Source organism: Rhinoderma darwinii, chromosome 2, assembly GCF_050947455.1.
Source record: "Rhinoderma darwinii isolate aRhiDar2 chromosome 2, aRhiDar2.hap1, whole genome shotgun sequence".
Classification (NCBI taxonomy): domain Eukaryota; kingdom Metazoa; phylum Chordata; class Amphibia; order Anura; family Rhinodermatidae; genus Rhinoderma; species Rhinoderma darwinii.
In genome coordinates this window covers 388,834,046-388,861,411 of record NC_134688.1, presented here as the reverse complement: position 1 = coordinate 388,861,411, position 27,366 = coordinate 388,834,046, and the positions used below count along the sequence as shown (strand labels likewise).

Sequence of the window (27,366 nt, the reverse complement as noted above, 5' to 3'; positions counted from 1 at the left end):
GAGAAGGTGCTGTGGTCAGATGAGACTAAAATTGAGCTCTTTGGCATTAACTCAACTCGCCGTGTTTGGAGGAAGAGAAATGCTGCCTATGACCCAAAGAACACCGTCCCCACTGTCAAGCATGGAGGTGGAAACATTATCTTTTGGGGGTGTTTCTCTGCTAAGGGCAAAGGACTACTTCACCGCATCAATGGGAGAATGGTTGGAGCCATGTACCGTCAAATCCTGAGTGACAACCTCCTTCCCTCCACCAGGACATTAAAAATGGCTCGTGGCTGGGTCTTCCAGCACGACAATGACACGAAACATAAAGCCAAGGCAACAAAGGAGTGGCTCAAAAAGAAGCACATTAAGGTCATGGAGTGGCCTAGCCAGTCTCCAGACCTTAATCCCATCGAAAACTTATGGAGGGAGCTGAAGATCCGAGTTGCCAAGCGACAGCCTCAAAATCTTAATGATTTACAGATGATCTGCAAAGAGGAGTGGGCCAAAATTCCATCTAACGTGTGTGCAAACCTCATCATCAACTACTAAAAACGTCTGACTGCTGTGCTTGCCAACAAGGGTTTTGCCACCAAGTATTAAGTTTTGTTTGCCAAAAGGAACAAATACTTATTTCTCTGTGCACAATGCAAATAAAATATATATAATTTTGACTATGTGATTTTCTGTATTTTTTTAAATATAATCTATCACTCACTGGTAAAATTAACCTAGCCTAAAAATTCTAGACTGTTCATGTCTTTGACAGTGGGCAAACTTACAAAATCAGCAAGGGATCAAATACTTATTTCCTTCACTGTATAAACTTCACATGGCTTGCACCCATCCATTTTTGGCAACTGTGCGGCTGTTTTTTGTATTTTTCCATATATAATGATGCATATGTGCATAACAATAAACACACACAAATGGGCAGACTAGATGGAACTGTAGAATTTTAACTTATTTTGCACAAACATTTTTTTCAATCTGTAATATCATTTCCTTTGTAGAGGAAATACTTTTTTTATTCATACTATCATGATATTTCTTGTGAATGACAATCTTTAATAAACCTATTTAACTAAACTGTGAATTAGGAGTATTTTAAGTCATATGACTTGAGTAGAACCGTAAGTCAAGGCCGCTGATCATTTTCAGAGCCGCTGACGGGCCGAGATGGGATACACCACGTGAATTAAAGGGAACCTGTCAGCACGTACATGGTGTCCTAATTGCAGGCAGCATGATTTAGCGGAAGATGCCTTGATTTAATTAAATCATAGTTTTAATAAGTGCTGGGATTGGAGAGTGTCTGCTTGGTGGCTCCCCATCGGCTTCTCCCTATCCAGCTCAGATAGATTGACAGGACTCTCCCTATTTGTATATAGCGACAGGTGCCTTAATTAGTTTAAATCAAGCTGTCCTAAGTCCAGGTTCATTTTGAGTGAGGGAACCAGAAAGTCTTCTTTTATGTCCCCTATTTTTCACTTTATTGACTGTCTAGGAGTAACTGTACCTACCAATGGGATGCCATTAAGGCATCGTTCTGATTTACTTATTGTAATAGGTCTGTCAAAGCGAACAGGTGTCTTACACATGGATAATAAATTCATGCTTTGTTTTAATGCGTTCTCTACACTTGCTCAAATATGAAGATGTTGGTTGATGGAATATAAATAAATGATAAAAATACAATACAAATCAACATTTCTACTCAAATCAGTTGGTTTGGTAACGTTCCCAAGACTTTGTTATTAAATTATATTGGTTTTAGAAGTAATATATAGTAATAATAATATGAGAGAAATAGATAGAATGGTCACACATTTTCAAAGAATACAATTTGTGGATTAGTCTAAGATGCCATACAAACACATGTTTTAATTAACTATTTTATAACTAGCATTCCTCATTTTATTCATCATGGAGTTCTTTTAGGCATAATTTGGTGTTTCATCAAAGGACAAATTAAAACCTTAAATTGGACCACAGTAAAATGTAATACATACAAATTAAAGCTGTATATCTCAGTGGGATCGTTTTATTGTATCTTAATGTGAGGAAGCTGGGCCATGTTGCCATCAAAATGAGTAATTCCTAGAAAATTTGCAGCAGTTTATCCGTTTGGTTATACTTCAGGGATTTTGTATATTTGAAAGGGAAGGTGGGAATTGAATCATAGAAAATTTTCAATAAATGCGTGCAGCTTCCAGGACTACAAGGAAAAACTACTAGGGACATTCTTTGCTCAACATAATTCTTTACTATTATGTCAAGGATGCAAACTTTTAGCAAAATGTAGTAGGATATATAAATATATATATATATATATATATATATATATATATATATATATATGTGTGTATACACATACATACATACATATACATTATGAATAATACATTCTAATATGACACTTAATTTTCCAGCTATGTATTATGAAACTCGAGATAAAAATACATATTATATAGCTAAAATATATATTTTATATCCAGTACATATTGTCGAAAATGTTTCACAACAAATATTCATGCAAAACTTGCTGTGTAGAATTCAGCGGAGTTCAGAACAATCAATTAGAGAAAACGAAATAAAGTAGTTTGGTAACCTTTCTTTGAATATTAATAGGATAATTTACACATGAATATTCAGCTAAACAAATTTAAATGGTACCGCTTGACTTACTAATTCAGTTCATGAAATTATTGACATTAAAATGATCATCCTAACCAACATGTAGGTGATGAGTCTAAGAAGTCATTCTTCCATAATTAAATACTTTCTATGAAACTATTACAGGCAAATTAGATACAACTTCTATAGAATAATAATTAAATGACAATGCATTATGTTATTTATTTTTTTAATTAATTAAAATTACAGATGAAGAGAGTTTAGAATGTGGCATATAATCTTACAGAAAGAAAACCCTTTAAATAAAAGCCTTTAAGTTAATTATTCTATTTAGATTTACTGTCTGACAAGTCCTATTTCAGCTTTAATTGGAAGCAAAACTGGTTGCCACCCAAATTATCCAGAGAAAGATATCTTAACATAACCTAAGCGCAGATTCACACGTGGCAGAATTGCTGTTGAATTCCGCTGAGGACAGTCCGCAGTGGAATTCTGCAGCAGCCGTTTTTTTCATTTCTTTCTATAAATTTTTAGGAAACTTAGTTCAGACGTTGCAGAAAATAACTGTACGGAAATCAGGCTGCGGTGCAGAATTTTCCCTCCGCAGCATGCTCATTACATTGCGGAGAAGCGTCATTTCACTGCGGATTTCAGCCTTTGCAATGCAAAAACTGAAATCTGTGGCAAGTCCGCTGTGTTTTCTGCAACGTCTGAATTACCTGTCAAATATGCAAATGTTGGTGCAGATTTGTTGCGTAATTGCCCCAAATCTGCACCAACATTTGCAGCGGAAAAACTCTGCCACGTGTGAATATGCCCTTACACTCACAGTTAATAATGTAATTTGAAAGCATTATATTTGTGACCAACTGATTGCAGCTGCAAGTCCACTATTGGAACTAATAAAAATATGTAAATTAAGTGTACGGAAAAAAAAATGTCCATAGTCAAAAAAAAAACCTTTGTTCAAAAATAATTCATTTTTTTGTTTTGCTTTTTTTATCACAGTTTTTGAGGGCTATCAATTTTTTGTTTTTGGTTAATTTAGCCATAGGAGGGCTTGTTTTCGGCAGGACAATTTGTATTTTTTTAATGCCACTATTGTGGGGTACATATAAAGTATTAAAAACGTTTATACATTTTTATGGGGTGGTAATGGTAATGGTGGCCTTTCCTCCATAGTTTTGGGGGATTTGTTTCTACTGTGTTCACTGTGTGGTATAAATTACATCTTAACTCTATTCTTTCGGTCACCACGATTACATAGATACCAAATTTATATATTTTTTTTATGTTTTATTACTTTTGCACACAACAAAAAAATTCATAACGTACGTCTGCCACTGATCTGCCACACCAGTGCTTAGGTGCACTCCACTTACTCAAATACAATCACGCTTCTCTATATATCTACTTGCTGGTCAACTTTGGTTATTTTTAATTCATATGTTGTGTGTCCCACTTTGCTATCTTTTTAGTTATACCTAACACAAGTTAATTATTTACCTACACACTGTGATAGCTGGGAAAGCTAAGCATTGTGTGTGTGTTCAGAAAGGGGAGCAGGCTCTTCTCTTTTTTGTGTATGCTTTGTATGGGAGACATTATAGCAACTAGTCTCCACACTCATTGGTTCTTAGTTCAGTTACAACTGAAAATTAGATTTGGAGCCAGCAGATGGGAAAAACTGATGAATAATTAAGATATCTTAGTCATATAATGGTCAGGAATAGTGTTATTCCTCATATACACACATTCTGGCAAATTCTGAAAAGTCACTTGAAATGTCAGGTACACTTTTTAAGGGTTATCATTTTATTTGAATAGTTTATTTTTCTCTGAATAGATAGATTTTCAATTTATTCTATTTACATTGACAATTAAATTTGCCTAAGACCTCATACACAAGGTCATACTATGTATCTTTGTTGTGTGGATCCACAATACATGTTCTGTTGGCAAGTATAAAGTATTGTACAGGTGCACCATATGGCAGCACGCAGAGTCTTAGATGCAAGCAAACACTCCATTTTCTGGTGAGTTGGGAGGAAGTTAGAAAAGCCATAGGACACCAAAATAGGGAAGCACCTGTAGATGACTTTCTGCTCAGACTCAAACTCAATCTGGCAGTAGGGTTAAAGGGGTTGTTTAGTTTAGAAAAAAAAAACATTTTCATATACCCTATTGGGAAATTCTAAGTTAATAGAGGCGGATCCTCTATTCAGAAATATCCTCTCTTGCCCAAAATGTAGAGCCGGTTCAAAGATTGTGTCTCACTCTGGAGGGCATGTCCTGTCCTGCATTATGCAGACAACCATTTGAATGGGCACCTATGCAATGCTTAATTTTTCCTGTGGTGGCACTATAGGTAAATGGAACACTTACTGCCATGTTTCCCCACAGATTATGGCTGATCGCTCGAGGTTCCAGCAGTGGGAGTCTTTGGGATCAGCTTAAAGTGACCTTTCATACAAGTCGGGATTGTTCTAAGCGGACAACCCCTTTAACCGCAGAACCATTTTGATGCCAGGGCCTCATGCAAGTTATTACAATCTTTGTGGAATATAAACAAGAACAAAAATTTTAAAAAAAATACACGCATAATACTTGATGAAATATGGTATAATAATAATAATAACAATAATAATATATACAATATGTTGAAACATCTAGCAACATATAATATAATTTTATTGTATTCTATCTAGACATATATTGTACTTCCTTCTACTTTGACCAATGAATGAAGATATTCCACATGGATTTACTTTTATTTCCTTTGCCAGAGGTGATTCGGAAGGGCAGAGTGCACTACAGTTAGACCATTATTTAAGCTGTACAGACATTGCTAATTAATTCTTGGCATGCATACGTCTGCTCTTTAGCTAAATAACTACTTTTCAGAGCTTGATTTTATTTCCTGTCTAAGAGAGCATAAAGAAGATTATATTATCCAATGGAGTCATAAAATTCAGCCGCATACATGAGATATACATTACCTGAAAGAGCTATAAAATAAATCAAGGTGATTTTGTGATCTTGAAGCAAAATTGCTAAGCCAAGTTACTGCTATTTATTAAAACAAAGTTTACTTTTTGCTGGAGTGAGATAATAATAATAATCACTCAGCAATCACTTTGCTTCCTTGTTTTTTGTAGAAAAGAGATTCAAATGAGAAAGGTCAGGGATTAAGCATAGATTAACATTTTGCATCATTTTCAATCTCGTACTTCTTCTTTTGACAGACACCATAAACCTTGTCCTTGACAACAACTGATATTACGTATTCCCTATGTACGGGGAATTTACATTTTCTGGTTTCATGTACCAAGACAGATTTAAAAAAATAATAATAAATAGAAAGACTAAAAAATGACTCTAATTTATGTTATAAGTAATACAAATGATAGATAGATAGATAGATAGATAGATAGATAGATAGATAGATCATAGTTTGGTTAGGTTTTAAAGGTGTCATATAGAAATGCTGTACTGAAATTAGCTAAAATGGGATCCTCAGTTGTATGAGCTTGGATCGTCCTTCCGTCCATGGTCTATAAATAATCCTCCAGTAGTCCTGTTGTATCACAGGTCGTGATGGTGAAGTGATCATATAGATCAACCGGGCTTTGTATGTCCGTTAAACAGGGGCGTAGCTAGGGGCGCAGGCGGGGCATGTGCCCCGGGCGCAACATAGAGGGGGGCGCCTGGGCTGCACCGTCCATTACGGCGGCCTGCTGCCTCTCTGCGGGGTCGGCGGCGCCACTGAAACCAGCCGCCGCCACACCCTCCTGCACTATAATTGTACCTGTGTCTATAGGACACAGGTACAATTAGAAGCAATGAATGGCCGGGTACTTTCCGTGCCCAGCCATTCCGTGCCTTTCTACGAGTGAAGCGGCTCGATACTTTGCACCGCTTGCGTCGTTGAAAGGCACTGATTGACAGAGAAAGTCATTCTGCCCTGCCAATCAGCACCTTTCATAGACGCAAGCGGCGCGACCACATTATCGCGCTGCTTGCGTCGTTCAACCCCAGGAGACCTGCGTAGAAGACAGCAGGTCTCCATTGCAGCCGGACGGCGGGAACGGGATTAAGGTGAGTTTGTATAGTTTGTTTCTTTATCCTAATAAAAAAAGTGTGTGGCGTTATCTACGGGGGTGGCTTTACCTACGAGGGTGGCTTTATCTATGGGGGGAGGCTTTATCTACAGGGGGGGCTTTATCTATGGGGGCCTATATACTGGGGTGGGCTATATGTGGAGCACTATATACAGGGGTGGGCTATATGTGGAGCACTATATAGAGGGGTGGGCTATATCTACAGGGGGGTTATATACAGGGGTGGGCTATCTGTGTAGCACTATATACAGGGGCAGGCTATATGTGAAGCACTATATATAGGGGTGGGCTATATCTACAGGGGGGCTATATACAGGGGTGGGCTATCTGTGGAGCACTATAGGGGGAGCTATATGTGAAGCACTATATACAGGGGTGGGCTATATGTGGAGCACTATTTATGGGGGGAGATATATGTTGGGCACTATCTACAAGGGGCTCTATGGCAGGCACTATCTACAGGGGGCACGGTGTGTGTGTGTGGGGCACAGTATGTAGTGCTTTTATGATTAGAGGTGCAGTGTATGGCGCTATTATATTTAGTGGCGTAGTGTGTGGTATAATGAGAACTTTATCTTTGTTTATAGGTGTAGAAATGTTTGAAAAGTGAGAAACTGAAGACATCTGAGCGGCAAACTGCAGAAATGGGCTGTGACCGGAAGAAGTCACCATAGAGGCCTGGACCAGATGGAGAAAAAGAATTAGAATCTGAGACATCACTGGTGAGTCACTTAACGTAAATGTTTATTCTGCCTCTAATCAGTACTGTAGTCACTGTATGATCTGCAGCGAGATGATGGAGGGTATGATTATGATATGATTTTTTTTTTGTGAAACAGCAACTCCCAGCATATCCTTACCATTGTTCGGCCATGCTGGGAGCTGAAAACAATTTAGTGCAAACCTATACAGTAGGGGTTGCACTAAATTGAGCTGTATTTGTGCTGGTGTTGTATATATGTACTGAGCTTGGTTCTGGTACTATATATATATATATATATATATATGTACTGAGCTTGGTTCTGGAGCTGTATTTATGTACTGAGCTTTGTTCTGGTGCTGTATATATGTAATTAACTTTGTTCTGGTGCTGTATTTATGTACAGAGCTTTGTTCTGGAGCTGTATTTATGTACTGAGCTTGGTTCTGGTGCTGTATATATGTAATGATCTTGGTTCTGGAGCTGTATTTATGTACTGAGCTTCGTTCTGGTACTGTATATATGTAATGAGCTGGGTTCTGTTACTGTATATACGTAATGAGCTTTGTTCTGGTGCTGTATATATGTACAGAACTTGGTACTGGAGCTGTATTTATGCACTGAGCTTGGTTCTGATGCTGTATTTATGTACTGAGCTTGGTTCTGGTGCTGTATATATGTAATGAGCTTTGTTCTGGTGCTGTATATATGTAATGAGCTTGTTTCTGGTGTTGTGTATAGAACTATATTGCTTGTAAAATGTACAAATGTTTTTATGCCTGAGTTACTTAAAAAAAATGTGGAAAAGAAATGACACGTCATTGGTAGAGAAAACAAACATGGCGAGGGGGAAGGAGATGTCGGGAAAGAGATTGGGGGGGCACCAAACTGAATCTTTGCCCTGAGTGCTGGAGAATCTAGCTACGCCCCTGCGTTAAAAAGTAACAGACCTCGTCTCAGTATTGGGTCAAAAAGTTACTATTTATTTTTTTATTTAAAATTAGCAGGATAAACATTATAACAAGTTTTGATCATAAGACTAGTAAAATAAATAAATAAAACAATAACTAGAACCAGAAGCTCAACGTTTTGCAGGTGATCCCTGCTCATCATGGGGTACGAGATGTGGGGTTGGGTTTTCCTTTAATTGATCTTGCTGAGCCTATCTACGAAGCAAGATGCACCTTTTGCATAGAGGGTGCCCACAGGCTTGCTTTATTTAAAGGGTCTGTCCTGGCGACACATTCCCCTTAAATCTATATTTCTGCAACATCTCTTGGGGAGTTTAGGCGTTGGAACTGTACGCAGTAAATCTAAACTTTCACTAGAAGCAGAACAACTGGTAGTTATGATAATGTAGCCATATAATAGACAACTTAATCATACCATACCATGTCAAAATACTATAGCACTATAGTAAGTACATAACAATTCAAATGTCATAATGCTCCAGAATAACATTACAGTATTCATGTAACAATGCCTCATCATGCATAAATAATAATATTACTTGTAATAATGGTTATTATAATAACAGAAAAAAGGCCATTAACCAAAAAAAACAAAAAAAACATATAGCAGCCACATTATAGTGCAATATTATACACTATGAATACCTTAATACAGCCACCTCAATACTAGTGCCATACGGGGATTACATTTTAGTATCAACGGAGAAGGTAGTGATCCCAAATGTACTGTATATCAAAAATATGAGAAATTATACCTTAAGGCGTTGTCATTCCCCTAGTGGTTCCTACTGCAGGGAGCTTTCAGTAATATATAGCCGACAGCTCCCATGATTTCTATGAATCTTTTATAGGAAAGAGTACTGTTTTCTGTAACATACTACCTCCTGTGAATGCTCTGGAGAGGTGGGCACCAGCAATACATCAATTCAGTCTCCCAAATATATAAGATGATGAAAACGGTGACCTCTTCTCATGACCTCTTTGTTGCTTCCTATCCATCCTTCAAAAACATTTTACCCCTTCCCCTATTAGACTTGTTTTCACTGTGTGTAAAAGCATTAACTTATTGGTTTGAGTTGCTTCAATTAAACATCAAATTTAATATTTTGTCTTGCACACTGGTCTACAGAAAAATGCACTTAAATATATAGGTGAAAATAAATGTCTAAAAGTAATATACATTAATAAAAATGTATGCATAACTATTCTCGGTAATTACTATTACACACCTAAATCATCAATAAAACAGCCAGTTGGTTTTAGCAACATAATTAGGCAAATGAAAATATATTTAAGAGAGATATAACAGGCCACCAAGAAATCTGACATATGACAACTCTGAAGGAGTTGCAAGCTTTTTTAGCTGAGGTAATAGAAACTATGCATACATGTTCAACTGCAAATCTGACACTCCATTAGTTGCATACTTAACAACATTTAAATTCCCCAAATCAGGACATTTTAAGCCCCACCCAATTTATTTACGGGAGCACCCCCAAAACGGCTGTAAATGACAACTTTTATGCAAACTTGCATAAACCTCACCCCTTTTTGGTCTGGTTTGTGGCTTTATCCTACCAAAATCAGTACTGGTGGCAAGTACGCGGTCACAGCTTTAAAAGAGAGAAGCAAAAAATTAAAATGCATATATATATATATATATATATATATATATATATATATATATATAGAAGCGTAGAACACAGCAACGGCACCAGGACTTCAGAGTAGATGAAAGCAAAAAGTGGATTTATTCACCTCAGTAAAGCAACGTTTCGGTTCAACAGGAACCTTTCTCAAGCCATTGAACCGAAACGTTGCTTTACTGAGGTGAATAAATCCACTTTTTGCTTTCATCTACTCTGAAGTCCTGGTGCCGTTGCTGTGTTCTACGCTTCTCTATATATATATATATATATATATATATATATATGCATTTTAATTTTTTGCTTCTCTCTATTCTTTTGGGGAATTGATTCACCCCCAGGTAACGAGCACATGGCCTGATTTTTTGATAACCACTGGAGTGCTGTGTTCATCTACCATTGGACTGTATATATATATATATATATAAAGGGGTATGGGAGACGCTTAGATTAAGTGGACAAAGGTTTTATGGTCTGATGAGACCATAATTTGGCTTTGGTAGAGAAAAAAGAAAAGCTAAACTATTCATATAATACCACTATAAAATGCTCAAATAATACCATTGCACAGTGATACATGAAACCAATATGTCCTTATAATACTGCCACACAATCTTTGTTTTACCACTTTTTCCAATAATTTTTCTCTATTAAATACAAGCTCATATACACACACACACACACACACACACGCACGCACGCACACACACACACACACACACACACACGCACGCACACACACGTTTGGAACACTTAGAAATGGTCTCTATTGAGGCACAAACATCATATTATGCCAAACTGCGCCAGTATGCACTCAAATTTGGAACCTGGCAAGTTATAGTGGGAATCTAGCTCATAGCTGGCGAACATGTTTCTTTCAGGTACATGGATGTCCAGAAGTGTGCCTTATTTAATAGGAGGAATGCACCTCTTAATAAATTAGGCGCATCTTACTCCAGTGATCTTTATATTAAGACTGGCATATGAAATGCCAGCCTTAATAAATCTCCCCAAATGTATAAGATGTGACAGAGATGGTAAGTTGCATTTAACAGCATCTTTAGAGTAGCGTTCCCCAAACTATGGGTTGCGACCCCCTGGAGGGTTGTGTGAAGAACTCCCGGGGGTCATGAGCCACTCACTAATGTCCCGGTTTAAACTGTATCTGCATCCTCAGGGCACAGATACAGTTTAATCTAATGCTGGAGCTAATGCTGTCAGCTCCTTGCTCCAACATTCACTATGCAGTGAGTGGCTGACAGGTGTGAAGTAGTGCCTTCATCACGCCTGTCTGTGCTGAGCCACACATTGCACAGACCGGATGAGCACAACGATCTCCTCCACTCTTTGTGGGACGGAGGAATAGGTGAGTAGTTATTTTTTTTATTAGGCACTATGGGGGCATTATACTGGGTATGGGTGCTCCACTATGGGGCACTATACAGAATGGTGGCAGATAAGGGGGCAGTTATGGGGGCATTATAGGTTCATTACACTGTGTGGGAGCAGCTTTTGGGGCATTACAGTGTCCAGGAGCAGCTATGGGGGCATTATACTGTGTGGGAGAACCTATGGGGACACTATACTGAGTTGGGAAGCAACATAGGGGCATTAAACTGTGTAAGGGCAGCTATAAGGGTACTATACTGTGTAGGGGCCACTAAGGGGTCATTATGCTGTGTGGGGGGCCCACTGCATTTGGGCCCACTCAGATGTGTTTCACCCTCCTGTGCTAAACCCCTAGTTATGCTTCTGATGGCCAGTGATTGACGGGTCGGGTCACATGACCCAACATCAGCGGCCATAGTCGGGCCTCAGAGACACACAAGATACCTTGACCCTGCCTCACCCCCCCCCCCCCCCGCACAATTATCGTTGTTTTTTTCTGTTGCAGGGACTTATTTTTTAATGGAGCTAAGTACCAGGCATCTAAATACGAATGATGTTCACATACGCCAGATGAAATGGGGCTAAGAACTGCAGTAGGGGGATCCTAAACAAAAGTCTCGGAAAAAAGTGGGTGCCGGACTCAAAAAGTTTGGGAAGCATTGTTTTAGAGATTTTACAAAATTTTGCTATGAAACCCTTCATAGGAAGTAGTGAAATTGAATGCTACTGATACTGGAGTACAATATGGTGGAACACGCAGCAGCCAAGCCTCTGCTGTGTGCATGTTACTATTAAATAGACAATCTATTTGAGAAATACAATGATTGACATTATATTATCCCTTATGATCTCCATAACTCTTATTTCTGGAAAAGAACAACACAAAAATAGTATGTATTCATTGTTAGATACAGCCCAGAATAAACCGGCAGAACTAAATTAGGTCATCCATCAATTATCATCATTTACTTCAATTATAATCAGTTGCATATTTAGTGCAAAATAAAATATCAAACCAAGTGAAATGTATGGCATATATTTAGAGTTCACAGTTGAAATCAGTCTTGAGCTTTGCCTTCCAAAAGAACTGCTAATGTGAATTTAACTCATTGAGTCACATTCAGACCTTTGACATGAAAATCAAATTTCATGGTCTGTCTCCATAACAACCAAGCTTCTTCTGTCAGAGAACTGTCATGTAAGGATACGTAATGTGTTTAATCAGATTGTATGGACAACAATTGCCAGCCTTTGCTTACCCCTTGCTGTTTTTATTGTTCTTATCTAGAGTTTGTAAACTGAAAACTGTCACTTTTCCTTTTCAATTATATGATGGGGCTATAGATTGCCATTCACATAAAATGTCATGGGCAAAAACACAGGAGAGCTTTCACTGTTGCTAATGGCAAGGATAATACCAAATTATACAATACAATACAAAGTACTTTTCCAAATTCATTATATTTTTTCATATGTTATCAATAGAATGATAAAGTATTTAATTATTTAAAACATATATCAAGTGCCAAATAGGATATATTATACAAGTACATTATATTACTATATATATTCAAGACTTTTTTTCAAAATTATTTTGTGTAAAAGCATTTTCCTAATAGAAAAAATTGAGGTTGCTCCAATTGCGCCAATGCCACAATTTGACATCAACGTGCGAGCAACCAATTGTTGATGTGGGGTCCTAGCCTAAAGGCTTTTGACAGTATTATGGCTCTGTACAAACCTCCGAGTTGTATAGATCTGTAAAACAGCATCTATAAAAGTCTATCGGGACCTAATGTATTCTATATGTATCTGACTAAAAAAAGATTGTGGCATGCTCCATCAGATGTTGTACTATGAGGATATTCTCCCATAGAAGAACTGCTTCTGCGTAAGAATATTCTGTAATATGGTACCGTATACAAGAACCATACTGTTTACAGAGCTGCATGGACTACAGGTACCTATGCATAAGGCTCAGTAAGGCCTTAAAGGGGTTGTATCAGATTAAAAAATGATCACCTATCCATAGTATAGGTGATAATCATCTGATCGCTGGGGGCCCCATCACTGGGACACCCACCCATAGTGAGAACTGTGGTCCTTAACCCACTATTCCTCCTCACTGCTCGACCGCAGTGAGGAGGACATTGAATGGAGCAACAGTTGAGCATCTGCACTGCTGCTCCATTCAAAGTCCATGGGAATGACAAAAACAGCCGAGTACAGGCCTTGGCTGTTTTCGTCATTCTAACAGACATTGAATGAAGCAGCGGACGCTTGCTTGACTGCCATTTCATTTAAACTCCTCCTCATTGCAGGGGTGCAGGGTGGAAAAGCGGGGGATTTGGGACCCTGTACTCGCGATTTGTGGGACCCCCAGAAATCAGACAATCAACTATCCTGTAGATAGGTAATAATTTCAGAATCTTGGAATACATCTTTAATCCGATCTGTTAGAAATAAAATATATAGATTATTTTTTATTGCCACATTATAAAAGTATACCAAAAGATGATGTATTTGTATCTATATATATTTGAATTGCAGCCCCTTGAAATGTATTAAACATTGAGAGTTATTACAGTCTAGTATCTAACAAACATATATGACTGGACAGTAAAGCCTGTACCTATTTTATCACTTTCAATTTTTATGCCTTGATAGTTAAGCGAAAGTAAAGCAAATTATGAAATGGGAGCACGTTATTAAAATGCTCCTTTTCTGTGTCTGAAAAAAATCATTTTAGAATCATAAGATAAATAAATTCTGCTCTAAGTAATTATGATTTTCTTCAAGTAACTTAGACTGCAGCTTTCCTGATTTTTATCACTGTAAGTTAGCAAAATGGCTGCTGATGAATATTCATGAGGGTTAGCCCTCTTTTTAAGCAGCTGATTGGTTCATCATGTCATCTGACATACTTTGCTGAATCTAATTGGAGTAAAGCCTTCAGTGACACGTCAGCCTTTAGATTCATTCCGACACAAAATGACCCCTTGAAGTTATTCCCTTCAATATAAAAATTACGGAATAATGGTATAAAAAGACACTAAAAAATGGAAAGATGTTATTTACATTAATGTTCACAACCTGAATATATCATAAAATAAAGCTGGGCATACATTTGAGATAGCTGTAGGCCAAACGATCGTTAAGCCAACAGTTATTCCTCCCAACTCTCCCATACATATGCACCTCTGGCTCAGCCGATCAAGCATGTGTTTTCAACAGGTAGCAGTGAGAAAACTGCTGCCAGACTTCAATTTGAAAATTACTGAATAATGGTATAAAGAGACACTAAAAAAGAAAGCCGCTGCCAGACACATTTGGCAGCGGCTTATCTATTTGCAAACAACAGGATCGGGCATTTTCAAATTCAACATGCCAGACCCTTCTCTGCCCTAACATCTGCCTTTGGTGGAGAGTCGGGACGCCACCATATACGTTAGATGGTTGGCCGAAATCGGTGGGTTCGTACAACGTACATTAAATGTGTATGGTCAGCCTAACACTGAATTCCCCCAAAAATTTGTGACAAATACATTTTAAACTGTCAGATCATGGCAAGCAATGTATTTGGCATTTCACATTTCTGACCGACCCTATAAGTAAAGCTTAAGCTTGACTAGACCACTCACCATCGCTTATTTGCCATAGTAAACTACAGACAATAAAGAAGTGACATATGTTTATTAATGTATTGCTCCATATCCCTCCAAAAACAATATTTTATGTATCTATACATTAATGTCATAAAATAAGATTATTTTTTTGTTTATTAAATATTATCACAAATGACTTGCTTACAATTAAATTCCAATTTATAGTTTCTGCATTGATAGAGTTGACTCTCGATGACACTGCAGCAGTAATGTATGACAATGCACTATAAAATATGTTTAATATATCAAACAAAAACAGGACAGATCATCTTTATAATTGTAAACAAGAGCAAAAATATTGTGTGAAGTGAAAATTAAAGTTTCAATAAAAATACATAATTTAAGATTAAAATGACTCCACCAGTTCATAAAAAACAAAACATTTGTATATAGACTTCCTTAAGATTTTCTTAGACTAATTCTTAGGATTCATATGGTTCCAACAGGAATTATTCTAGCCAGTTAGGGGTGCTGCTACAGTACCAGGAACAGCCGCATTTATGAACCGCTGTGCCTAGAAAAACCTTTAAGGGGGCCGTGGCTACACCAGACAGTGCTGTGACCCATAACATCGGGGTCCCAGAGGTTAGATTCCCACACATTAAGGTTCCATAATCAAGTTTAAATAATTTGAAAGAAAATGATATAACATCATGCTAATAACAAACCACCTCTAAATTTTATAGAATTTCATGAATAAAAAGGCACATGCTTTCAAGTATAAGCGCATAAGATGGCTAAAGTGATCTTTTCTTTCAAAGTCTGGTGTTGAAATTAAAATCATATTCTTAAAAAGTGTAACAATGATAAAAAGAAAATAGAATAAGTGATTAAACATATTTTTCATTTCTATTTCTAAACCAGATAATGTTAATAGTCCATTTACCGCAAATACAGTAAGTATATAGTTAACTATGCACCAGAGGTGCATGTGAGCATCTTAAAAATACAAATTGCAATGACATGTTTATTTTTTATTATAGAGAGATATAAGATAGATAGATAGATAGATAGATAGATAGATAGATAGATAGATAGATAGATAGATAGATAGGTAGATAGATAGATAGATAGATAGATAGATAGATAGATAGATAGATAGATAGATAGATAGATAGATAGATAGATAGATAGATAGATAGATAGATAGATGATCATTGTTACTTCTTATATTTTGCATATTTTTTGACTTACCATCTTCAGTTGGCACATAGATATTTAAGTATAAGCAATCTTCACTTTGAACCTGCACATAGCTTGCAACTGTATCTATATTGGCAGTAAACCATGCAGGCAGCATATCATTTAGCAACGATCTTTCATCCAAATATTGTGGGCACACCGCAGCAAACTGGGTTGTATTCCGGATATCGGTCCAGGATGAAGGTGGCTCAGGTGGTTGGAAGCGTCTCTCTCCAGTTGGTGGCGCAGCATAGGGCACTCCCAAATATTGCTCTACAGGTCCCAAAATTTCTATGGATAATGATGTTCTTGTTCCACGTATCTTACCGTAGTTTGTAAGTACAATTGGATGCTGTGCGTGGCCATCAATTATTGTAAATCTTACAGCAAATGCTGTTATCCATAGTAGCAAGTTTGAGTTTACTATGACACAGACAGGAGTGAAGATCAAAGGCAACCATAGTAATCCCTTTGGTCTCGACATTGTTTACATCAACATCAGCAAAGGTGAGATCTCCCAGGCAGAGAGGACAGCAACAAATAAATGACTTCAGCCAGGATAAAACAATTCCACTATGTGAAAAAAGTGACAGAAATTATTGCTTTATTTGCATAATTGCCATCTGTAAGATCCAGATTACTGTTTTTGTAAAGCCCATTCCACGAGGGTGAAATAATTACTTGGACGCTGTTCCAAATATTGATGTCAGTTTATATGCCTCATTCAGTCATTGTATATTTTATAAGGGATCCTGCTAAAGCAAGCCAACCTACAAAACAAAGAAAAGTCATTGTTAATGCAGTAGAAATTTAACATATACCGTACATATTAATATAATTTTATTAATATACGGTATTATAATACTCATTTAAAAACAGATGATACAAAGATAATTGCCTATACTACAATATATATTTAAATACATAAACTGATGTGCATTTGTGGTTTTAGAAAATATAAGTTACACATTTTTGGAAGTGATAGATTGCTTTCTATTTTCCTTAGTCTTGGCTGCTTGGCTGTTTATCTAGCTCTGTTCTATTAAAGCAGATATATAATATGTGTCTTTACTTTAGTTGAATCAGAAATTCTCACCTTATCTTATAGCACTTTTATGCAACTGTTCTGTCACTATGCCTTATACTGCAGCTCTACTTTTTCAGATTGGCTGCTGAGCATATGCATAAGCCCACCTTAAATTCTACAGGAAGTCACATACCACTATACACATCTAAATCATCTCAATTAACAGGAAAAAGGGGTCATGAAACACTTCTTTGGTCAAACTTATAGCATCAAATAGGATGAAAGCCATGCAAACATACAAGTGCCATGCAGCTGTTCAGGCTTATGGCCTCGGTGTTAAAAGACAGCAGCACTAGCCACTAAATCAAAGCCACTAAATCAATGTCTTATTTATAGGTCGGTGCATTCATCATTCTGCATTTTTTGTTGTTGTTGCTAAAAACATAACTTTTATTTGCATGGGTTGCACAACAAAATTAAAAATAAATTATACCAACTTTAATAAGTAAAGTTTTGGTGATAATATAGTGAACCATTTACACGTACAATCTTTAAAATTGTTTGTATTGTCCCTGTGGTGACATTTTTGTACGTTTTGAAAGGAGTACAGTTGAAATAGATACACTGAATAAACAGTTCTGAATTGCTTAAAATTGTAAATTAGTGTAATAAATAAAATAGAATATGTGCGCTTTAACATTGAATAAGAAAGTCAATGCTTAACATTATAAGACAAGGCCACATTTTTTTAAAGGACCTTCCACTTTCATTTTTTTTTATCATATGATAGAATATATATTATTTTAAAAACAATTTGTAATACACTTCAATGAAAAATCCAATGGCTATTACAATTTTTTATTAGGTTTAGAAAAAAGGGTACAATTATTTTTTCCAGCACCACTCTTGTGAATCGGTAATCTAATATTACCGCTTATCCCTGTTCACATAAATGGATAAGAGTGGTGCTGTTTGTGGGGAAAAAAAAGCATATTCTTTTTTGGAATCCTGGACAAACACTTTAGCAATGTAGGGACAATACTATCATAGCTTACATATAAATGATCCATCTCTTAGCTAAACCCGCTTGTGCTCTTTGACACCAAATAAAATCTGTCATTCACAAGATCTACTAGTATATCGACTTCTCAACTTTCCAATGGCTAAAATACATCTAACAAACATTTGAAAATAGTTTTAACAATTAAAGTAGAAGAGTTCAGGCTCCTTTACATAGAATTACTCATCAATACACCGACAAAAAATGAAAAGTCGCACAACTAGAATCTGGTGGTCATTTCCATCAGGACTGTCCTCGCTGCCAACATTATAGAAAACTCCTCCCCATTGGCAAAGGAGTCTAATTGTTGTCTAGCAATGGCTCTCTTCAAAGTTGTGATGCCCACAAGAAGCATTTACCGATCATGCCACCAATAATAACTTTGTGGCGATGTGATTGATAAAGAGGAATGATAGTTTTACTCTTCATCTTCTCCTTCATTCACACCAGCCAATTACTCAAAAATGGAATTGTAACAAAAATTGGTCAGGTTTAACAGGCTTTGAGCCTCAACAAGGTGATAAGATTATTCTAAAAAGGCTAGATCCAAAAAATTGTATTTGTGTTATGTCAGATACATTCTGCTTTGTTTTATGTAAAATAACTATTACAAGAAAAATGCCTCATTTATTTAACATTTTACTGATTTATAAGCACTAGAGATAATTGTGCAAAGGGTCAAAAGCAGTATAATCTGTTTTAGGAAAGAAACAATTAAAATACAGTGTAGGTTTGCCTGCTGATTTTAATAATGACAGTGCAGATCAGGTAACTCATGTGCACAAATTAATGTCAAAATGATGGATGCTCTACAGCAAGAAAACTGCAGTTAACATTTGTCATAGATTATGTCAGTTACTTTCCTTGGCAAGCATTTTCCTCCCAATGCATGCCACACTAGGTACTGTACTATGTGCATATTTATTTGTTTTAATCCATGTGTTATAAAGCATTGAATAAAGATGCGTACCCTATATCATGTTGTCTTACAAATTCATACCGATTTTGCAGTTAGGCTACAAATTTATAGTAGGACCACACAACAACAACAATAAAAACAACAACAACAACAGCAACAAAAAACAACAGTACTTTGACCTGACAATATCCACAGTTACAATAATTGGTATTAGGTAATAGTGAGAGTTTTATCTACACAAACACTTTAAGATATATAAACAAGAAGTATAATCTTACAGTAAGAATAACACATAAGAATAATATGTATTTCTTGATGAGATACACATTTGACATACACGTCCACAATATTATCACTTAAAATGTTAAATTTATCTTTTTAATATATGTTTATCACCATACTTTTGTAAATAATGACATTGTTGTTGCTGAATGTATCTAGGTGTTTTAGAGTCAATCTGACACACATCATCATCTATGTGGCGGGGGTTGATAATTTGGAATGTCCAATCTCCAGCAGGTACATAGAATGAAAACATCCATATCACCCAAGGGTATTCTCAGTCCAACATGCACCACAGTCTAATTACATAGTTGCATGCAACTCATAGATAAACTCAGAACTAGAAAACTTTCGACCACCCAAGATTTTTTTCAGGCTAACTTAATAATGTAATGCATGCATGCAATACATAGGGGACAATTATTAATAGCTTTATGCCAGTTTTCTGGCATCAAAAATTTTGCAATTAATGGTGCAGCCATATTTGCAATATAACTTGTAACATTTCAACTTTTTTCTCCATTCACACCACTGTTGGCGTGGCTTAGCATACAGACCAACTTGTGGCTCGGCACATTTACTATTATTTATGCCAGAAATCTGCCAACTTGTAGCTCTGTAGTGCATGGACAGCTGGAGATGCAACAAATTAATTAAGATGTATGTGCCACTTAATAAATTTGTTGCATCTTACTCTGGCAGGTTTAAAGTGAAGACTGGTGTATGAATTACCAGTCTTCGTGAGTCTGCCCAATAGACTCTAGAACTAGAAAGCCATTATAGTAGATACTCACATGAAAGCATTTGGTGTCATAAAGTCAAACAAAAATATACAATAACCTCTAAACTTCTCTCAGCTACATTAGTTTTTGGGAATGCAGCTTTCCCACAGGGTTTGCGGTTAAGGGCTTTTTAAATACGGTATGACAAAAGCTTATGCCGTATTAGCTTACAGGATATGTTATGCTGAGTGGTAGACTTAAAGGAGTTATTCAGCCTTTTTAAAAACAGCTGCAAATGTCATCAAATTAAAAAATAATCAGTACTTCTATTCTTTCCTCGACGATCCAGCGCTGACGCTCAGGTGGTCCTGGTGTTGATTTACATGCGGACAGCATGCCATGATGTATTTATTTAGTATTCCATGGTTTGCATTGCTGAGCGCTTATGCCAGGAATGCAACACATGACTGCTGAGGCCTCAGATTGGTTGCAGTGCTCACATGCTGCCCACTAGTAAATAAACACCTGATGCACCGCTGGTGCATCAGCGCTGGATCACTAGGGGAAAGAATAGATGAGTTACTTTTTTATTCTAGGACATTTGCAGCCGTTTGTAAAAAAAAGTAACAGCTCAGATAACCCCTTTAACGTGGCCATACACAAAAGATGTATATTGGCTGAACCCGCTGATTTCGGCAGGATCGATAAATTATCTAAAGTGTATGGCTGTGCCCAAACTCTCGTCGATGGCAAATGCTGGTGTAAAGAGTCATGTTAAATTTCAACATGCCCGATCCTTTAGTTCATAAGAAGATATGCTTACTCCCTTCTCTATACTGAGAAAACATTCACACTCAGCCTAACATACGTGTGTTTGGAAGGTTCGGAAGGAATAGAGGTCGGCTAATCGAGCGCGCGGCCGACTGCTATCTTAAGTGCATGGCCAGTTTTAGAGATACCCTGAATTATGCAAAATTTAAGTAAGCAAAGAATAGACATTTTAATATATATGGTAACAGCCAGACTGGCAATTTACATTTTACCAGCCTCTCCGGGCTATGGTTCCAGGGCCACTATGTTCCATATGTAGGAATGCACTGAGATTCATATGTTTGGGAACAAATGATACAATTTAATCTTTCTTGTTACTAATGTTAATTAACTCAAGTCTGCTGTTCAAACTCTTCTCAATAAACCAATATTTAAGATTCATATAGGAATAAAGTATTTGATCTGTTATATTTTTAACTGCAAAGATAGCTATTGGCAAGCTTTGCAAAAAAATATCTGTTGTGCTTATTAACATGTAACTGAAAATGGAATCAAATCTACATTCTACATCCTACAGGGAACTAGTGTTTTAACCTGCCATTGTATCAGTATGTACTTATTAACATAGCATTGGTTAAGACGAAACAGACATATGGCTCCTTTTACACCGGCCAATATGGGCTGTAAAAATGTGGGCCGATCAATGAGTCAGGGCTTTTTTCACATAGAGCTATGATCAGTAATGTATGGGAACTACATGGTTACTGTAAAGGATCTGCCAGGCACTGCGGGGTTAACTCCAAGAACTAATCAGTCAGCACCTGAGAATACATCCCTGAGACTGACTCCTGCTTCCACCATTCAGGCTGGCAGGCTTAGGAGTGGGAGAGCCTATCGTAACCTGGCCAGACTCAGCTAGCTCCCGCCCTCGGTCTATTTAAGCCTGCACTTCCTGTCCCTCGGTGCTTGTTATTGCTTTTGTTTCCTTCCTTGTGGTTCCTGGCCCAGCTACAGCTCCTGCTATTTTTGATCCTGCTCCATACCGACCCTGGCTTACCGACTACTCTTCTGCTTTTCGTTTTGTACCTCGCACACTCCTGGCTTGACTCGGCTCGTTCACCACTCTGGTTGCTCACGGTGTTGCCGTGGGCAACGGCCCCTTTTCCTTGCTTGTGTTCCTTGTATGTTTGTCGTGTTTGTCGTGCACTTACTGAGCGCAGGGACCGCCGCCCAGTTGTACCCCGTCGCCTAGGGCGGGTCGTTGCAAGTAGGCAGGGACAGAGTGGCGGGTAGATTAGGGCTCACTTGTCCGTCTCCCTACCCCCTGCCGTTACATAATAACAAGCCCATACCTAGTCTACCCCTGGTCCCTGACACCACTATGGATCCCCGTGAGACCCTGGCTCAGCAAATGCAGGGTCTCTCCCTACAGGTCCAGGCCCTGGCTCAGAGGGTCAACCAGCCTGATGCTACCCTGGTAGTTCCCCGCACCGCACCTCTTGAACCCCACCTCAAGTTGCCCGACCGGTTCTCAGGGGACCGGAGGACTTTTCTCTCCTTTCGGGAGAGTTGTAGGCTTTACTTTCGTTTAAAGCCTCATTCCTCAGGTTCTGAGAGCCAGCGGGTGGGTATAATTATGTCCCGGCTCCAGGAAGGGCCCCAAGAGTGGGCCTTCTCCTTGGCTCCTGACGCCCCTGAACTTTCCTCCGTTGATTGTTTCTTTTCTGCTCTCGGACTTATTTATGACGAGACTGACAGGACTGCCTTTGCCGAGAGTCAGCTGGTGACCTTAAGTCAGGGTAAGAGACCTGTTGAGGAGTATTGCTCTGACTTTCGGAAGTGGTGCGTAGCTTCTCGGTGGAATGACCCTGCCTTAAGGTGCCAGTTTAGGTTGGGTCTGTCGAATGCCCTGAAAGACCTGCTAGTTAGCTATCCCTCTTCTGACTCCCTAGACCAGGTTATGGCTTTAGCGATACGACTTGACCGACGTCTCAGGGAACGACAACGTGAACGTTTATGTGTTTTCTCCTCCGACTCCCCCATGATGCCTCCCGAAGCTCCGTTGCTTCGTTCCTCCCCGAAAGATTCAGAGATACCTATGCAACTCGGGGCCTCCGTGTCCCCCCAACAACGTAGAGAATTCCGCAGGAAGAATGGTCTCTGCTTCTACTGTGGGGACGACAAGCATCAAGTGAACAACTGTCCTAAGCGTAAGGTTGCAGCCAGAGAACTTCCGCGTCTAAGTGATCATCGGGGAGGTCACTTGGGCGCACAGGTATTTCCCGTAAATATGAAACGTACTAAGATCTTGCTTCCCTTTCAGGTCTCTTTTGGTGGTAGGTCTGCTACCGGCAGTGCTTTCGTGGATTCAGGGTCCTCTACTAATATCATGTCTGTGGAATTTGCTATGTCCCTTGCTATGCCTCTTATTGATTTGCCTAAACCTGTCCCGGTAGTGGGTATCGACGCCACTCCTCTTGCTAATGGTTATTTTACACAGCATACCCCTGTTTTTGAACTCCTTGTTGGCTCCATGCATTTGGAGCAATGCTCTGTACTGTTGATGCAGGGATTATCGTACGATTTGGTGCTAGGTCTTCCCTGGTTGCAGTTGCATAATCCTACCTTTGACTGGAATACTGGGGAGCTAACCAAATGGGGTAATGAATGTTGTACGTCATGTTTTTCTGTTAATTCTATTTCTCCCCCTAAGGAGGCGAATACGCTACCCGAGTTTGTTCAGGACTTCGCTGATGTTTTCTCTAGGGAGGCCTCCGAAGTGTTACCTCCTCATAGAGAATACGATTGCGCTATCGAATTGGTACCAGGAGCTAAGCTTCCTAAGGGTAGGATATTTAATCTTTCTTGTCCCGAACGTGAAGCTATGAGAGTGTATATCCAGGAATCCCTGGCCAAGGGTTACATTCGTCCCTCTTCTTCTCCGGTAGGTGCTGGCTTCTTCTTCGTGGGGAAGAAGGATGGTGGTCTTAGGCCATGCATTGACTACCGTAGCCTGAATAAGGTCACGGTAAGGAACCAGTATCCCCTTCCTTTGATTCCTGATCTCTTTAATCAGGTTCAGGGGGCCCAATGGTTTTCTAAATTGGATCTACGGGGGGCGTATAACCTTATTCGCATCAAAGAGGGGGATGAGTGGAAGACTGCGTTTAACACGCCCGAAGGCCATTTCGAATACCTCGTCATGCCCTTTGGGTTGTGTAATGCCCCTGCGGTCTTCCAGAATTTCATAAATGAGATTTTGAGAAATTACCTGGGGATTTTTCTGGTAGTGTACCTTGATGACATACTGGTGTTTTCCAAGGACTGGTCCTCCCACGTGGAGCATGTCAGGAAGGTGCTCCAGGTCCTTCGGGAAAATAAACTGTTTGCCAAAACCGAAAAATGTGTGTTTGGGGTACAGGAGATTCCATTTTTGGGTCAAATCCTCACTCCTCATGAATTCCGCATGGACCCCGCCAAGGTTCAGGCTGTGGCGGAATGGGTCCAACCTGCCTCCCTGAAGGCGTTACAGTGTTTTTTGGGGTTTGCTAATTATTACAGGAGATTTATTGCTAACTTCTCGGTCATCGCTAAGCCCCTTACGGACCTCACTCGCAAAGGTGCTGATCTCCTCCACTGGCCTCCTGAGGCTGTCCAGGCTTTTGAGGTCCTTAAGAAGTGCTTTGTCTCGGCCCCGGTGCTGGTTCAGCCCAACCAAATGGAGCCATTTATCGTGGAAGTTGACGCATCTGAGGTGGGAGTGGGGGCTGTCTTGTCCCAGGGTACCAGGTCCCTCACCCATCTCCGCCCCTGTGCCTACTTCTCCAGGAAGTTTTCGCCAACTGAAAGTAACTATGATATTGGCAACCGCGAACTCTTAGCCATTAAATGGGCATTTGAAGAGTGGCGCCACTTCTTGGAGGGGGCTAGGCACCAGGTAACGGTCCTTACCGACCACAAGAATCTGGTGTTCCTAGAATCTGCCCGGAGGCTAAACCCGAGACAAGCTCGATGGGCGTTATTTTTTACCAGATTCAATTTTTTGGTTACCTATAGGGCTGGGTCTAAAAATATTAAGGCTGATGCACTGTCGCGTAGCTTCATGGCCAGCCCTCCTTCGGAGGAAGATCCTGCTTGTATTTTGCCTCCAGGTATAATCATTTCCTCGATCGATTCTGATTTAGTCTCTGAAATTGCTGCTGATCAAGGTGCAGCTCCCGGGAACCTTCCTGAGAACAAGCTGTTTGTTCCCCTGCAATTCCGGCTAAGGGTACTTAGGGAAAATCATGACTCCGCACTATCTGGCCATCCAGGCATCCTGGGTACCAAACACCTCATTACCAGAAATTATTGGTGGCCTGGGTTGCCTAAAGACGTTAAGGCCTACGTCGCCGCTTGTGAGGTTTGTGCTAGGTCCAAGACTCCCAGGTCCCGACCAGCGGGCTTACTGCGTTCGTTGCCCATTCCCCAGAGACCTTGGACACATATCTCCATGGATTTTATCACTGATTTGCCTCCATCCCAAGGCAAGTCGGTGGTGTGGGTGGTGGTGGACCGCTTCAGTAAGATGTGCCACTTTGTGCCCCTCAAGAAACTACCCAACGCCAAAACGTTGGCTACCTTGTTTGTCAAACACATCCTGCGTCTCCATGGGGTCCCTGTCAATATTGTTTCGGACAGAGGGGTACAATTTGTTTCATTGTTTTGGAGAGCCTTCTGTATGAAGTTGGGGATTGATCTGTCCTTCTCCTCTGCCTTCCATCCTGAAACCAATGGCCAAACGGAGAGGACTAATCAGTCTCTAGAACAATACTTAAGGTGTTTTGTCTCTGACTGTCAATTTGATTGGGTCTCTTTCATTCCCCTCGCCGAATTTTCCCTTAATAACCGGGTCAGTAACTCGTCTGGGGTCTCTCCTTTTTTTTGTAATTTTGGGTTTAATCCACGGTTCTCCTCCGTTTCACCTGGTAGTTCCAACAATCCTGAGGTAGAGGTCGTTCATCGGGAACTGTGCACAGTCTGGGCCCAGGTTCAGAAAAACCTAGAGGTGTCCCAGAGCGTACAAAAAACTCAGGCTGATAAAAAACGTTCTGCTAACCCCCTGTTTATGGTCGGGGATCTGGTGTGGTTGTCGTCTAGGAACTTGCGTCTCAAGGTTCCGTCCAAGAAGTTTGCTCCCCGGTTTATTGGGCCGTATAAGGTCATTGAGGTCCTCAATCCTGTCTCCTTCCGGCTGGAGTTACCCCCGTCTTTTCGGATACACGACGTGTTTCATGCCTCCCTCCTCAAACGCTGCTCCCCGTCCTTGGCTCCCTCGAGGAGACCTCCTGTTCCCATCCTCACCCCGGAGGGGGTGGAATTCGAGGTGGCCAGGATTGTGGACAGCAAGATGGTCCAAGGCTCCCTCCAGTACCTGGTCCATTGGAGAGGATACGGGCCCGAGGAGAGGACTTGGGTACCCGCCCGGGATGTTCACGCTGGGGTATTGGTCAGGAGGTTCCACCTGCGTTTCCCCAGTAAGCCAGGTCCACTTAGAAAGGGTCCGGTGGCCCCTCATAAAAGGGGGGGTACTGTAAAGGATCTGCCAGGCACTGCGGGGTTAACTCCAAGAACTAATCAGTCAGCACCTGAGAATACATCCCTGAGACTGACTCCTGCTTCCACCATTCAGGCTGGCAGGCTTAGGAGTGGGAGAGCCTATCGTAACCTGGCCAGACTCAGCTAGCTCCCGCCCTCGGTCTATTTAAGCCTGCACTTCCTGTCCCTCGGTGCTTGTTATTGCTTTTGTTTCCTTCCTTGTGGTTCCTGGCCCAGCTACAGCTCCTGCTATTTTTGATCCTGCTCCATACCGACCCTGGCTTACCGACTACTCTTCTGCTTTTCGTTTTGTACCTCGCACACTCCTGGCTTGACTCGGCTCGTTCACCACTCTGGTTGCTCACGGTGTTGCCGTGGGCAACGGCCCCTTTTCCTTGCTTGTGTTCCTTGTATGTTTGTCGTGTTTGTCGTGCACTTACTGAGCGCAGGGACCGCCGCCCAGTTGTACCCCGTCGCCTAGGGCGGGTCGTTGCAAGTAGGCAGGGACAGAGTGGCGGGTAGATTAGGGCTCACTTGTCCGTCTCCCTACCCCCTGCCGTTACAGTTACCATGATCGCTCGTCCCCATGCATTTCCATCATGTCAGCAGCACATCTCCCTGTTCACACAGGGAGATGTGCTGCCAACAATGATTATATTTATTGCTGCATAAACAATACGATTAGCCGATGAACAAGCATTTGCTAGTTTATTGG

General features: G+C 39.8%; 1 protein-coding gene across 2 annotated transcripts in view; it reads right to left on the bottom strand.

The window, feature by feature from the left end:
* The window catches only part of NLGN4X (neuroligin 4 X-linked), a 261,523-nt gene that overhangs the window by 155,587 nt on the left and 78,570 nt on the right, over positions 1-27,366 (bottom strand). For both annotated transcript variants that reach the window (XM_075853982.1, XM_075853983.1), the window contains exon 2: positions 16,306-17,063. In XM_075853982.1, the coding sequence (XP_075710097.1) occupies positions 16,306-16,777 (472 nt within the window). In that variant the 5' untranslated portion in view covers positions 16,778-17,063. The remainder of the gene's footprint in view (positions 1-16,305; positions 17,064-27,366) is intronic.